The following is a 16016-nucleotide window of genomic DNA, read 5'->3' as shown; positions in this document are numbered from 1 at the left end:
TCTCCTCTGTCTCCCTCTCCGCCGACCTTCTCTCCCCAGCCCCTCTTGCCCTTCCACATTCTCCTAGGGGATGTTGCAGCAAGCAGCAGAATCAGGAGCTAATAAATTTCCGTTTACTAAAAACGAACTGTTAGAACCTCCAAAACAGAGTCAGGCACTGAACAAACACTGGGTGGGGACAGACAGCACTGGGCATTTCACTTTGGACAAACTCCTCAGGCACTTTGCATATAAAGTAACTTGTACACAACCAAGAGGCTGGGGACTAAATTGTTCAGATATTCAAATCATTAGGTGTTTTTATTCCTTTGGAAACAGTTCTTCAATGGAAACTTAAGAGCAGTAAAACAGATTTTCCCCCCTTAAAAATCTTAAACCATGTCACTCAGATGATGTGTGTGCAAATTAATAAGGTCATAATTTAATTACATGATAAAGTCAAACAGCATTAACAAAGAACCAGACTGACATTATTAATTCCATAGTGAAAGAGCTTTGTAAAAAAAATCTCAGGATGAATTCAATAGATCGTCTGACCAGGAAGTCTCTAATGATGAAAGATATACTTTGTAATCCGTATCTATACCTGACAATACAAGAGAAGGTGTAAAGCTCTAATTATCTAAAATCCTCCAGTTCATCGGGAAGACGCGATGGCATGTTTCCTTTTCACACAGCAAACCACCGTGATCCCAGAATAACCTTGCAAGTCAGGTGTCGACCCCCTGGATAGGACTAGAGGCCTCTGCCTGGGGTGCGCCAGGTCTGCCTTGGAAACGAGAGGACAGACAGCGGGTTTAAGTCAAAGGTGCGTGTTCAGAGAGCAGCGGCAAGTTCTGGTGTCTGCTGGGACTGGAATCTGATGTCCGTGTCTTAATTAGCTTCATTAGCTTCATTGGATTTAGCTGGATGCATGCTGGTGGGGTTAGAGCTTTGATTGCAAACTTCCTATGACAGGTTTGTTACAGGAAAATTCTGGCCACCACGATGCCCTCTCCAGCACTTTGCTTTCCTGAAGGACAGAGGTCCAGAGGTTTTTATAAAGCTGCAAAAAATAAAAACGTACATGAACGAAGGGGGATTAATAGAAAGAGCTTCCTTAGACGGCTGTGTAAACGCTACTTACTCCCCTCTACAAGGTTTTGTCAAAAACACAGGAAATTCTCTGTTGTCATGTTTTAAACAAACGTGAAGACGATTTAAGCTTAATTTATATAAAGTGTTTACTTTTTGTTCTTTAGCAGAAAACAATTAGGGAGATTCAGTTATAAAGTACCATCAAATACAATTACGATGAAGAACATCCCACTCGCTCTTCTCTTCAGAAATTATTGTAGAAGATGGACATCGTGTTTAATAAGAATAGCCATGGGCTAGCAGATGGCATAGCACTACCACATGTGCACTACCACATGTTCAACTGCAGTTCGGGTCCCGGCCCTGGTGGCTTGAAAATCACACTGGGCATGTGTGTGTGCATGTCTAAGATCCCGGGGAGAGGGAGCAAGAATGGAGAAAAAGGGATTGCGGTGTGGCCACCTCCCACCCCGAGGGGGTGATTTCTCACTTTCCCTCTGTCTTTCTTTCTCAAGCAAGCTCACACGCCCTAGGGTAAAAACCTCTAAAAAAATGTAAATAAAAAGTAAGTGTAGCCACCACAGAGCTCTGCAAGTCTGCATTCACTGTTTGCTCTGAAAGCTGCCCTTCGTAGCCCACTTGGCTCCAGCTGGCACAGGTAGGACGCAGCCCAGCCTCAGACTGACAGCTTGTCGGGCTGGCCTTGCAGGGTGGTGTCTGAATTCCCTGGGCCACCATGCCTGGGCACTCATTGTCCCTCTCTCTTCCTGTCCTAGGTCAGCAGCCCAGCTAGCAGGCTCCTCCAAACCTAACTGCTTTCAGCCTGTCACCTCGTGGGGGAAATGGAGCCAGCAGCCTTTTTCTTGGAAGGGCATCAGAATCCAACATGGCTGATAACCACACCTCACCCACTCCAGGCAGGAAGGGTCAGGGTGTGAGCTGAGAGGAGCCTGGGGTAGGCAAGGCACCCACGACTCTGAGCAGCTGGTCCTTGGCAGCTCAGGAAAATGGTCTGTTTTGCACCTGTTTTTTTCTTTTTTTCTGGGAGAGATTTTTGCCACTGGGTGCATATACTTACCAGAGAGAAAGAGAGACAGAAAGCAAGAAATCACCCCCACCGCCCCCCCAGGGAGGATAGCCACACCCCAATCCCTTCTCCTCCATTCTCCTCTCAGGATTTTGGGCATGAACACACATGTACCCAGCATGTTTCAGGCCACCAGGTCTGGGACTCAAACCACGGTTGACCACAGAGGAGTCCAGCACCTTAAACACTATTCCACTTGCTGGCTCATAACCTGTTTTACTTCTGAGAAGCCACTCTGCAGGCTAGCAGGTGGCATGATGGTTAGGGTATTGGACTCCTACATGGCTGACCACGGTTCACACCCTAGACCTGGCGGCTTGCTTTCTCACTCTCTCTCTGGTCAAATTAAATAATAATTAAATTAAATTAAATTAATTTTAATTTCTTTTTAAAGAGGAAACCACTCTGCTGATAGCTGCTAACTACACTTACCAGCTCCTCCAACTCTGTGCTTTTCTTGGCTCCCAGAGCAACCCAGACTAGCACTGCTTCTTCACCGGTCATAAATTCCAGTTACATTTCAGAACTCAAAGCTCTGTGCTTCACTTAATGGTTGTCACAAATAGACCTCACAGCTGTGTTTATTCATTTAAAATTAATTTTGCACCTGGTAGCACCTGGCTAGAACACTACTTCCTCAAATCCGAGAGGAACGTGCATTTTATAAACCATCCTGCCAGGCGATGCCTCTGCTTGGGTCTGGTTCTAACCATGGGAGCCAGAGGCACAGGGGGGCCCTCTCCATCAAAGCAGAGGTGACACCAGAGACTCAGGAAGTCACCGTGTTAAGTCTGAGGCTCTGCATGTCACAGGCAGGCAGGGGGCTGCATGCCTGGTCGTCCCACAGACGTGTGCAGCCTCACACCTTGGTCCTGTGAGCGTGGCCAGTGCTGCCACCCCACTCATGAAGGAGACAGGCCAGGGAAGGGAAGCCACTGGAGACCATGGAGCTAGCACGGGGAAGACTCAGGGTCACAGCATCTGCCCTCCCCGGGAGCTCTCCCCAGTACGACGATTTCTCAGAAGGCATCCGAGACTCCCGAACCACATCATTGCTCAGGCTCTGCAGAATCTCCCATCAGCTTCGGAGCAGCCCCCAGACTGTGGCTCCAGCCCAAGGGCCTTCTCATCTGGTAACAGAGGTGAGGCCTCACTTTACCTCGCCATCCGCTCTGCCAATCGGGGAGTCCAGGACAAAGTCAGGAGGAGCGAGCACGTCTACCAAGGCAACTGCATCGTCTTTCAGCTGTTGAGAAACAAAGTCCATACACTTGGCAACTCCCAGACATTTCCATGGTGACCACTGAGTAACAGAGGCACGGCCTGATGGTTGCTACGGCCCACGAGCGTCTGGTAACCCGAGCAGGCACACACGGCTCTACTGCTGAGGCTGTATCGTTTTATTGGCTCGGTTTGCAGATTCCCTTGTGCATATTTGAATATTCTCACCATATTGCTATTCACTCTAGACTTCCAATCTTCGGGTTTTTCAGCGAGGTAGGGAATGCTCATAAAGTAAGGACTCGGCAGCTCACTAATTAGGTTTGTCTCTAAGCCCAGCCTTATCTGGGCAACTGCTGTTCCAACGTAGGAAAGTAAGTCCAGAAAGCATGTAAGAGAGAAGGCATTTATGAGCACCTGGAAAAGCTATAATGAAGTGGGGCTCTTCGGTTTGCAGTAGTTTTATGACTCTCTCATTTCATTATTTGAATTATTATTCAATATGACAAACGAAATTTCATGAGGAGACTCCAAGAATTTTCTTGAAATGCAAACCATTTTTCTTCAAATAACTATTATTAAATGCCATGGCTACACTGCGCAGAACCCTGGGCTGGGAAACAACTTTAGGCACGGATGAAAAGCAGTTGGTTAGCTCAGGGTAACAAGAGGTACAGGGCTCAGGCGCTGCTCTCCCCACATGCACCTGCTCCTTGGCTCCACGTGCCCTCTGCAGAGGGAAGGCCTCAGCGAAGCACAGGCCCCAAGGCTCCTTGTCTAGACCAGGGTAGGCAAGGTCCTTTCTGCAAAGGGCCAGACAGTAAATACATTTGGTTCTGCAGGCCAGGGTCTTCGTGGTCACCACTCACCTCTATCATGAATGCACAAAAACATCCTACAGTGCTCACGTGAAGGGCAGGATCTGGCTGTGTTTGTCAACACTGGTTTCAGGGTTCTCTACCTCGCTGGCCCAGGCCTCCACAAAGACGGTAGAAGGCCTCACTCGGCCAAGTGGTTAGTGGAGCTACAGCATGGACGAGGGGCATGTGGGAGGCTGCTTGTAGCAGCTTGCCGGTCTTAGTCACAGCCACCAGCTGCGTGGCCCCAGGACGCTGCCCCGGGTGCAGGAGAGCAGGGGAGAGCTGTGGCACATGGGAGACACACAGGAGAGGCCCTCTTTGTCCCGAGTTTTACCCTGAGATGAGGAAGTGTGGCCGTACGTGTGCACAGTGATTACAGACACTGATGGACATGGATCAGGCCCTGCCCCCAGGAGCACCCTGACGGCAGCAGAAGGGGAGAGACAAAGTGCACACCTGGTCCCACTGGAGACATCTGGACAAAATGCTGGCAGCGCTTGACTCAATTCCCATCAGTAGAAATAGGGCAATGCCTCAGTGAACTGCGGCCACACCGCCGACCGGTGGCCCCTGGCACACACGGCTCTTTAAATAAACTACAAGTGAAGAGAATTTGAGCTCTTCAGACAGCTGGCCACGTTTCAGCTGCTAACAGCCCCACATGGCTGGCGGTGCCCTCGCTGGACAGCGGGCCACAGATTTCCATCTGGGAAGAAAGTTCTATCAGACAGATGTACTTCTAGATCTGAAGGTGGGGGTGGGACAACTCAGTAATACAATAAAATACAAAATAGTAAAATACAGAAAAATCAATAAAATACAAACAAAATAAAATACAATAATTAACAAGAGAAATATCACAAAATAAGAAGTATTAGATCGTTAGGAAAGTCATGATGTATTTTTCTGTTTTTCTATGCAAAAATGCATTATGACTTTCTTCACAACCCATTAAGTTAGAAACTGGGTAAACTGAAGTGCTCGAGTCTTCAGCATAGCTGTAAAAAGTGCATTAGAGTGAGCAATTGGAAAGAGGATCCTGAGACGTCCCCTGAAAGTAATGTTTTTGCGGGACCAGCAGTTGGCGTAATGGCTATGTCGCTGGACTCCCATGTAGTTGACCACGGCTCGAGTCCTGGGCCTGGTGGCTTAAACTCACGCTGGGCACATGTGCCTGTATGCACAAGATCCCAAGAGGAGAATAGCGGAGAAGGGATTGTGGCGTGGCCATCCCCTCTGGGGGGCGATTTCTCGCTTTCTGTCTCTGTCTGTCTCTGTCTTTCTGATGAGCGCACATGCCCTATAGCAAAAACCTCTCCAAAAAAAAAAGTAATTTTTTTGCTAAGACTTATGGCACAAGTGTGTCATCTTTATGACTTTGTTATTTTTACTAAATGCTAAATGGCTATGAAGGAGGAGGATGCACAGGTGGGTGAGTACTAACTTCAGTGAGTGTGTATAGGGTACAACTAACAGAACGGAGACAGCAACGCACCTGCGAGCACAGGTCCAGCATGGCCTGCTCCATCATTGCACCTGCTTGCGTGCCCGAGAAGTATCCACCTGTAAGCACAGCCTTGGTTACACAGACCCGGTGTCTGGAGTCCAATGTACCCCAGACAGCAGCAAGCCCTGAAGACGGCTTCCAAGGAGTCCTCTGGGAGGCCTGCTTTATGTGAAGTTGTCAGTGTGTCCCTGCCACTGCCTCCAGCCAAGCTGTGGCCCTTCAGAAGGACATCTGGCTCAGGGCTGGGTTCTGAGAGCCTTGTCCCACTCTGTCACTGGGCCAGGGGCTGGGACACAGAACCAGGACATGGGCCTGGGTGAGAGGCAGGGAGGGAGGCAGAGCCCTGAGGGTCATACCAGCGGGAGCTGGAAGAAGGCTTGGGGTTTGCAGGGAGGCCAGGCTTGCCCCTTCCAGAGGGGAGAGGGGAAGGGGCTTCAGGCGGAGCAAAGCACACGTGCGCCAGCAGGAGGCGCTGCGGCAGGGGGTGCCTGGTCCCACCACCAGTGGGAGAGTCGGGCTGGGAGCCCCAGCAGAGAGCTGCAGCATGTGGAGACATGAGGCCATCTGAAGCTGCTGGGGACTGGGCCGGGTGCTCACCCTCAGCACGTGGGGACATGAGGCCATCTGAAGCCGCTGGGGACTGGGCCGGGTGCTCACCCTCAGTGTCACCTCCAGCCACAGAAGCTTTCCTATGGGGTCTCACGGAAAAGGGACGGGCCTTGAGCCTTCGGGAACACACTTGTGGCAGAATCTGCTTTGTGGTGGTTTTTACTGAAGAGGACTGTCTCTGGTCACTGTCTCATGTCCAAACTTTTCTCAGATGGCAAGTGTGCTCCTGCCCAGCCCCTGCCCTGCCCCTGCCCCAAGCTCGACCTGCGTGCTTTGCTCTGTTAACCTGTGCATGCTCAAGGCCTCCATGGGGCAACATTGCTCCCAAGCAAGTAAAAGTCGGCTCCTGGTGGTGGAGGGATCTCACTTTTCAGAAGGTTTAAACGCGGTGTATGAACAGATACACGAGAAATCTGTAGCCGTGAAGTTTCGTGGGGCATGGCCAGGGGTAGGAGGGTGAATGGGGAAAAAGCCTCCTTAGGGGCTTAGGGGGAAAGTTGAGATTTAACCCTATTCCTACCAGTCTTCCAGGAATCAGCCCAGGTAGCTGCTCCTCCAGGAACTTGCCAGGTTCCCAGCTGAGGTATTCCTGGGGGTGTCCCCTGGCAGCCTGAGGGTGTGAGCTGGGGTGGGGGTAGCTCAGCTCTCTCTGGGACCCAGCCACTGCCTGGCAAGAGTGGGCCTTCTAGAAATACTCTCTGAACCGAAATGGAAACTGACTGGATGATGGGAAAATGGCGTGTTGTCATGGTGACGCTTCTTTGCCCTCATGCTTGTCTCGCTACAGACCTGGATTTGTCATAGCCTCCCCAGCGCGGTAGGTGCTAAATCCCTGTGATGGCAATCCACAGCGGGGAGGCGGGGCTTCCTCTCAGATACAGAGGGGAGCCCCATTCGCAGGGCGGTTCCCGGGGCAGCAGGCAAGCCCCGTGGCAGGAGCCTCACCTTGGTAGAGCACAGCCGTGTGCCGGCTCAGAGACCACAGGGCGTACAGCGCGCTGAGCCGCCCAAGCACGCCCCGCAGCGAGGGCGGCACGCTGGGGCCATGCGTGTGCTCGTGGAACCTGTGCACCACCGTGAGCTCCAGGAAGGCCAGGGCCAGGGGGCGGCAGCGGAACACCTGAGGACAGAGCAGAGCCACATCGTGAGAAGGCAGCAGGGCCTCAGCTGCACCTCGGATTTTACAGCGGAAGAAAGAACTGGAGATGAAGACCAGGAAGGTGAGGCGAGGCAGTGCATGGCTGAGGCATGGCACAGTGGAAGAGGCCGGTGCGAAGACAAACCTGGGCTGGAGCAGGCTGTGCCATTCAGGTGCTCTGGGCCACTTCTCATCTGGGACTCAGTGGCACAGGGGACCAGGACAACTCGGGAATGCGGCGGTTGCTACCATGTGTGGGGTCCATCAGCAGGTGGGCCCCCAAGGGGAACAGGAGTTATCCTCTTCTGTACCCGGGACCTCCAGACAGGGCGCCCAGAGGGGACAGGGAGCTGCTCCCAGGGATGGCTGTCCTGATATACGGCCACAGGGATTTACTGCAAGGTCTCTAAGGAACCGTTTCTCCCTCCTGCTCACTACGAGGTCCAGAAATACAGGAGACAGACCGAGACAGGACACCTCTCCAGCTAACTCTGTGCAACGCCTCGGGTCCTGGTGCTGGCCTGGCTTGCAAGACCAGCGCGCCTTAGCAGATTACTCAACCCTGAGATTTCCTATTTTAACCAATATCCAAACATTGGCTGATGACTACTAGTTCTCTAATTTATTAGCTTTTCTTTCTCCATCCATGTCCAATTTACCATTTTGCCAGATATTCTTTCCTAAGTTAGAACAAAGCATGTGTTTTTTGACTTGTTGGTTGAGCATGGACTACTCTTGAGATTAAGAATCCAATCTAGCGTGGTTGAGGTTGGGGAAGGTCCTGCCTTGGGATCCCTGGTTGACTGCCTGGCACTCGACAGTGCCTCCGAGTCTTAGCCAAGACACAACGGCATGGGGCACACAGTAGCACAGCAGGCAGGCAGTGCACAAGCCCAAGTGCCTGACCAAAGAGGGGACACCACTTCTGTTGAGGGCTGGCCTGGACTTGAAGAGCCAATGCCGATCTAGTTACAGGGCTGATGGTGTGAGGAGCCTCGGGACAACACAGACGAGAAGATGCCTTCACCCTCTCCTGGTGCCAGTTCTCACTGGTCCAGCCCTGAGACCCTTGTCTGCACCACACACACTTCAGACTAGGCCGTCCTCTGGTGCGAGGAGGGCCACATCCCACTCCCTACCGTCCAAGCTCTGCCCTCCCCTGCTCTCACATCACAGCGTACATCTTTGGTGAGGACTGTGGCAGGACCTGGCCTTGTGCTAGGGAGGAGGAGAGTGCACTGTGGACCCGAGAGCTCTGCCAGGTGGAGGTGAGCGTGGGCCCTCGGCCACCCACCCCTTGACGATGCAGCCAGCAGTGAGTGCTGCCCCTGTGCCAGGCACTGCCCTGTTCTCCCTCAAACCAAGGGAAGGAGACAGCACTTGGCCCATGTCCGCCAGGAGAGCACAGTGCTTCCATGGAGTCCCACCCACACCCACGGGACGTGCACTCACATCACAAAGGCCTCGCCTCTCATGACAGGCCCTCTGTCGGCCCAGAGAGCAGGCTGGTCCCAGAGAGGCCTCTTCTCAGAACTGCTCCCTGCTCTTCTCACCCTTGCTTTCAACCACGTGGACTCTACTGGGCGGTCCTAAGTCATGTTGCATTTTTGCACAGAAAACTGTGTCATGATTTTTCTGATGACCCAACAGTTTTAAAGTCATCCTGTTTTAGCTTATTTTTCTGTGAAAGTAGCACACTTCAATGTCAGCTATGTCATAGGTTAGACAGGTTAGTGGTGGGCCTGGAAAGGCAGCCCCACCTGAAACCTGCACAGTAAAAAATGCATCCTGGCCCCATCATGGTGTTGCAGGAGGTACAGGTACCACTGTGTGAAGATGGGGACACGAGGGCAGCCCTGGGTTTGGGTCCTGGGTCAACCTAAGCATGCCAGGTGTGCCCATGATCCTGGGAGGAGGAAAGGCTGGGGGGAGGTCTGCAGCCTGGCATGAAAGAAATCAGTAAACGGACTTTAAAAATACATCTTGAGGGGCCAACGAGTAGCAGGGTGCTTAAGGCGCTGGAGCCCCACATGGCTGCCCGCAGTTCAGGTCCTGGACCTAGCGGCTTGAAAAGCCATACTAAGGCTTGAGGATGTCACATGAAGCCATTTGCCACACATGCTAGGCCTCAGGCTGGGTGGGCTTGTGGCACCCACAAACTGGTCTGGGAGCCCCGCTGTCCCCCAAAGCTGCCCCATCATGGCCAGGGCAGTGCGGTTAGGGCTCTGCCGCAGAGCAGTCTCCTCCAGGGCCACACTACCTGACTGTCCCCAGGCAGGGCTGGAAGGAAGCTCTGCTTGAACTCAATACAGCTGAAGGTCAGTGGTCACTCTGCAGCAGTGAGCCCAGGGACACACGCAAGAAAGGGCATTCAAAGCCCAAGCCAGCCAAGACCAGGCCGCCCTCTCTCATGACCTCAAGCCCACAGACCTCCAGCCCCAAGAACAGAAGTGAGAAACCAAAGTCCGCTGTATGCTAATTTCTGAGGACAGCTGCATTTTCAGAGGTAATGGGTACTATCGGCAAAAACAAACCCCAGACACCAGCCGCGCCACACAGAGGGGCAGGCTGGGCTCTCCGGGCAGTGGACCTCGATTTAATCTTGGCCCAGCATAGTTGAGTCAGGGGCCTGGGTCATTCCTCTCACCCTCATTTCCTAACTCTCAAAGCAGATGACACAAAGTGACACTTATAAAGGGCCTAATTGTGGCCTGAGCAGGGAAAGATGGTCCTTGACTTCTTCCTGGTGCATAAACCTCCAGGGAAGCCTGAGCTGCTCTGTAAGAAGGCTGTTTCCAAGGGCGGGGAGGGCCAGACTGGAGGGAGAGGGGAGATGTCACACCCACCTGTCTATAATGACTAGACTTTAACACAGGAGCAGGCATTTCTCTTTTCTCTTCCTTCCTTTCTTTTTTTGGAGAGTTTGTTTGTATGTTTGTTTGTTTTGCTGTAGGGCATGTGCGCTCACCAGGGAGACAAAGAAAGACAGAGAGGCAGAAAGGAAGAAAGTATGCCCCAGGGTGATGGCCACACCACACTCCCTTCCCCTCCATCCTGTCAGGATTTGGGGCATGTATGTATATGTGCCTGGCATGAGTTTCAAGGCATCAGGTCTGGGACTCAGACCGCAGTTGACCATGTGGTCCAGCACCGTAACCATTATGCCACCAGCTGGCCCCTCCTTTTTTATTTTTTAATAGAGATTTTTGCTATAGGACACGTGTGCTTGCCAGAGACACAGAGAGAGACAGGCGGAGACAGTAAGTGAGAAATCACCCCTCCCCCTGGGGGGGGGATGGCCATGCTGCAGTCCCTTCTCCTCCATTCTTCTCTCGGGATTTTGGGCATACATGCCTGGCTTGAGTGTCAAGCTGCCAGGTCTGAGGCTTGAATCATGGTTAACCAAGTGGGAATCCAGTGCCTTAACCACTTTGCCATCTGCTAGCCCCAGTGAAAAATGCATTTCTTAAAATGAACCTACGTGCCCTGCTTACAGTTGGTGAGCAGTAAATGGCAGGAGCAGGCAAAGGAAAAGTTCATGAACTTCTCCACTAGAAGTAAGGCAAAGGAAAAGTTCATGAACTTCTCCACTAGGTCAGAGTAAGCAGACTTTCTTTTTTTGCTATAGAACACATGCACTTGCCAGAGAAAGATGGGGGGAGTGAGAAGTCACCCCCCGGGGGTAACACATGCACTTGCCAGAGAAAGATGGGGGGGAAGAGAGAAGTCACCCCCCGGGGGGGGGGAGGGCCACACCACAACATCACACAATCTCCTCGTCTCCTCTGGACATGGTTTTCAAGCTGCCAGGTCAGGGACTTGAACTGCACAGTGGGCCATGTGGGATATAGTGCCTTGACCTCCATGCCACCTGCTGGCCCAGTAAGCAGTTTTCAAGCAGCCGTTCACACCCTCTGCTATGGAGGAGTGACTGCCCAGCACCAGCCCCATCAATCCCCCAGGCACACGGCTCAGTCCACTGGCCTCTGGCTCCTGCTTCTGGGTCTCCACCATGGGCTGCCTCAGGCCAGGCATCACCAGCTGGAAGGCTATGTCCCTCCTGGAGATGTTCCTGGTCAGTCACGTGCTACGTGTGCTTCTCCAGCCCACCGTCTGTCTGCTTTTGTTTACAGAATCTCTTGCTGTTCGGACACAGTGAACTTTCCTGCAGTCAGATCTGATGGCTTCCTCTCCTCGCCAGCTGCTGCACTTCCTGTCTTACTTAAGGGGGCTTGTCCACACAGAGGCTAAGTAAACATCTCCGAGCCTCCTTCTCAGGCAGGGCTGCTGCTGTCATCACCAGATGGGGTGCACTGCATCTCCCCCAGGCCTTCAACGGGGCCTGGGGCTATAAATGCTCAGTCCTGGGGCTCACTCTAGATGCCCCATGATCCAGAACAGGCTGGAGAATCCAGCTCTTTTGGTCACGACTTCCCTATGAGGCCTCACAGCCACCTTCCTGTTCGATACCAGGCCCCTGCCAGCCGGTGCCTGTCGGTACCTGTTAGTTCTGCAGTTGGCAACAGGAATGCACGGACCCCTGGGCCCCTCCTCTCTACCATGGACTCACAGAAATGCAGTCATAAGCTCTTCAACAAAGATCTAAAGGTGAATTATTTCTCAGTTGATGGAGTCACACACTCAGGATGCTGGGGTCACATGGCACACATGGTGGCTGGAATTAGGGAGGGGGTAAAGGACAGTAGGGACACAGCTTCAGGGGCCTTCCGGGCAGTTCTAGGGACGTGGGTGCCCTTGGGAGTGGGCGCCTTCTGTGTCCTCCATCTCTTCAGGGCTTGGTTTACAACTCGGGACTATCCCTGTTTCTGTTGCAAGAACGGTGATGTGACGTATAGAAAAAGGCAAGGAGGCGTGTGGGCATCTGTCTACAAGTGACCTACCCCTGTGGCCAGGCACGGTGGGGAAAGCAGAGGAATTGGGAGCAGGTCATCTAGAAGTCAGGTCAGTGCTCAACTTGGGGTTTCTGCGGCCTTGAACTGAGAATATGACGTTGACTTCATTTTTAAAAAATTCTTTATTTCTTTTAAAGTTGATTTATTTACTTCACATGAGATAGAGGACAGAGCCGGAGAGGTACAGGGGAACAGTCACCACAACAGGGCCCCTGTGCGGCGGTCCACTTCTGGGCTCAGCATCCCGTGTCACATGCCACGGGGCCTCGCACATTCTGGGCAGTCCCAGGACATGAGCCCGGGGTCATTTCCCTGTGGACTCACTGTCGTATCACCACTGCCCCAACTACATTTTTTTCTTAAGTCATAAATGCATTTTGGTTGATTCTAAGCATGGTAGGAGCCTTAAAACTCAGAGGTCCAAAGGCCAGCTTCATGGCCTGGTCACTAAGGTGTCTGAATCCCACATGGCTAGCCCTGTGGTTCAAGTCCTAAACCCAGCAGCTTGAGAAACATGCTGGGTGTGTATATGTGTATGCTGAAAAAGGAGAGAGAAGTGGAAGAGAAGGGATTGCAGCACAACCATGCCCCATGGCACGTTCTCCTTTTCCTTGTCTCTCCCTTGTGAAAATACACAGCCTCTGGCAAAAATTTAAATGGACTCATTGATCAATCAATAGGGAGTCCATCCTTCTTCCTTTAACCCCTTGCCCTGGGGGGTGGTGTGTCCAGCAGGTTCCTAGGCAACTCAGTAAACGCTGCTGGGAAGGAACACTAGCAATCTCGCAAGCTTCCCAAGCCTTCCTCACCCACAGCCTCCATAAACCATACCCGTCAGCACGGACACATGGGACAGAGCTGGACTGACACCCTGGCCAGCCTCGGGCATGGCGTGGTGTTTTATATTAGGGGCTGTAGCACCAGAGTGCCTAGAGCATGAGCTGGAGAGACAGCCCTGCCCGGAGGAGAGCACCACGCACTTTCCCAGGCCAGCTGTGAGCTGCTGTGCACCCTCCCACCACGGCCCTTGGTAAGCGCAGCAGGGCTTGAGAAAAAGCACACGGAGAGTGATGGCGGCACGTCACGAGGCATGGCCCCCTGCACTGGTGGCTGCGGGAGTGTTCCCAGGTTCCCATACCTGGCCCTGTCCCCACGGCATAGCTGAGGCCCTTATGACCCCACCTCAACCCCACTGACCACAGCTCTGGCCTACGGGCCAGATTCCCAGGCTCTGTAGGCATGACCTGCATGACCTCTTCCATAACCTGGCTAGGTAGGTGCCCCTGCCAGTCTTACAGAGATGCAGAGAGGTCAAGCAACCCGTCAGGGTCCCAGGATCTCAAAGTTGAGGCCTGCCCCTGGCCAGACATTGGTCCCACTGAGGACACAACAGCCACACGCTCCAGTTGCTAGGACAACAGAGGAATTAGGAGCAAATAACACAGAAGGCAACTCTGAAAACAGACATGTACCTGGCAGTTGTTTCTGGCTTCAAAGTCGCTCCTTCCTGATCTTTTCTCTTGATCTAACTTTCGATAACTCTCTTGGAGCAGGTAGCAAACCAGCCACTGGTACGCCTGCAGTGAGACTGCAAAACAAGAAACAGAAGGAGAAAAATAACAATAGTGCGTCTAACATTCGCCGCATGCTTCTCCCAGTTCACGCGTGCCGAGTGACCTTCGTGGTGAACAATGCGGTGGGCCCAGCTTTCCAGACGAGGAGACGGAGGCGCCGGGACGGTTACTGTCCAAGGCCCCCGCCAGGCAGCACGCATCTCGACTGCCCTCACGTCTGCTCCGTTCTGACACCAGAGGCTGCAGGATCACAGAGCCATGTGTGGAGCCCATGTCTCATTCAAGACAAGCCATCTCCCACCCAGGCTCGGCCTACCCAGCGCTGCTCCCTCGGTCTCACAGAGGGCTTGTGCAGGCCCCCATCTGCCTCTCCAGCCAGGCCCTTGGACCTCCCCAGCTGGCAGGGGACCCGGTGAGCTGGGAGTGGGCACCAGCTCTCATGAAGCCTTTCCCTGCACATTCTTCCCTGAGAGATTTTTCTTTTTGAGAGATTTTTGTTATAGGGAGCATGTGCTCACCAGAGAGAGTCAGAGACAGAAAGCAGGAAACCAGCCTCCCGGGGGAATGGCCATGCTGCAGTTTCCTCTCCTCCATTCTCCTCTCAGGATTTGGGGCATGAATGCACGCAAGCCTGGCATGAGTTTTAAGCAGTCTGGTCTGAGACTCAAGCCACAGTAGACTATGTGGGAGTCCAGTGATGTAGCCATTATGCCATCTGCTGGTCCCCAGAAAGATTCTAAAGGACAAGAGGGGCAGGGAGTTGCAGGCAGAGGCAGAGCTAGAAGGAGCTAGAACTCTTCTGTCCCCTCCCCAGACGGCGGTGCCCAACCTGTGAGCCACCCCTCCTCCTCAACATCTCCTATGGACCAGGCCTGTTCCACGAAGGCCTTGCACGTGGTGGTGTTACCATCTGCTGAGGAGGACAGGAGGGCCTCGGAGGCCCCCAGCACAGTGAGGAAGTGGCTCCAAGGCCACACTATCACCAACCTACTACCCAGGCACCGAGGGCCGGCGCCCACCCTAGGAATCTGCAGGCTGGGGGTGGGGGTCTCTTCTGCTTGGTGGTTGTTTCTGCCTTGGAGCTCCCAGGAAGGATAATGGGGATGTGGCTGCACTGGCTGTGGGCCCACAGGTTGGGCTAAGGGGGGTCTCGGGATTTCCTTCCACGTCACACAGCCAGTTCCCTGGGAAGGAGACACTTATGACACTTGCAGGTCCAAACAAAACCATTTCACAAGCCCAGAGGTGTCAGGCAGCTTATTTGAGGGAGCCAGGATGAAAGTTCCCCCAGTGTTCCAAGTTATTTCCACTGGATTTAGCCACGATGCAGGCTCCTCTGCCTTGCCAGGCAGGGGTGAAGCCCAAGGCTTCCAACACGCAGAAGAGAGGTAGGTGGAGGGTACCTGGGACGGCACCCCTGGCCGGGTCTCACCAGGTGTAATGCATTGATGGTACCACCCCTCCCCCACCCCCCGAAAAAAAAAAATTTGTCCACGTTCTGACCCTTGAAACCTGCGAATATAACCTTTGGGAAAGGCTCTTTACAGATGTGATTAAGTTGAAGATATTGAGGTAGGGTCAGCCTAGATCAGGATGGGCCCTACATCCAATGACAAGCGTCCTTACAAAACACACAAAAGGGAGACACAGAGGTTGAGGCCACGTGACGATGAAGGCAGAGGTTGGATCAGTGTGGTCACAAGCCTGCAGCCACCAGGGGATGGAGGAGACCAGGCGCCCCCTAGAGGTTAGGAGGAAGTATAGCCCTGATGACGCCTGGATTTGGGATTTCTGCCTCTACCCGGCTGAGAAAACAAATGTCTGCTGCTTTTAGCACCCAGTTCGTGATGCTTCAGCTATGGCAGCCTCGGGACACTGAGATGCTGCCTTTCAGGATGTCACGCAGAAACCCGCGGACTTTTGCAAACCAGCGCTGAGGGCAAGAGGCCGTCATAACCACTGCCTGTTCTTGGAGTCTGGGCTTCTGCTGCTTCCTAAACGCTGCCCAGCAGGCTTGACCTTCATGACAG

General features: G+C 53.0%; 1 protein-coding gene across 3 annotated transcripts in view; it reads right to left on the bottom strand.

Annotated features, from left to right (window-relative positions):
* Positions 1-273: 273 nt before the first annotated feature.
* ACOX3 (acyl-CoA oxidase 3, pristanoyl) overlaps positions 274-16016 on the bottom strand; it is a 51338-nt gene continuing 35595 nt past the window's right edge. For all 3 annotated transcript variants that reach the window (XM_006152948.3, XM_027773601.1, XM_027773602.1), the window contains exons 14-18: positions 13885-14000; positions 7307-7481; positions 5741-5808; positions 3324-3410; positions 274-1045 (exon numbers count right to left, since the gene is read on the bottom strand). In XM_006152948.3, the coding sequence (XP_006153010.1) occupies positions 926-1045; positions 3324-3410; positions 5741-5808; positions 7307-7481; positions 13885-14000 (566 nt within the window). In that variant the 3' untranslated portion in view covers positions 274-925. The remainder of the gene's footprint in view (positions 1046-3323; positions 3411-5740; positions 5809-7306; positions 7482-13884; positions 14001-16016) is intronic.

Source organism: Tupaia chinensis, unplaced genomic scaffold (assembly GCF_000334495.1).
Source record: "Tupaia chinensis unplaced genomic scaffold, TupChi_1.0 Scaffold000360_1, whole genome shotgun sequence".
Classification (NCBI taxonomy): Eukaryota; Metazoa; Chordata; class Mammalia; order Scandentia; family Tupaiidae; genus Tupaia; species Tupaia belangeri.
Note: the sequence above shows the minus strand (reverse complement) of the source record. Positions and strands in the feature narration are given on the sequence as shown.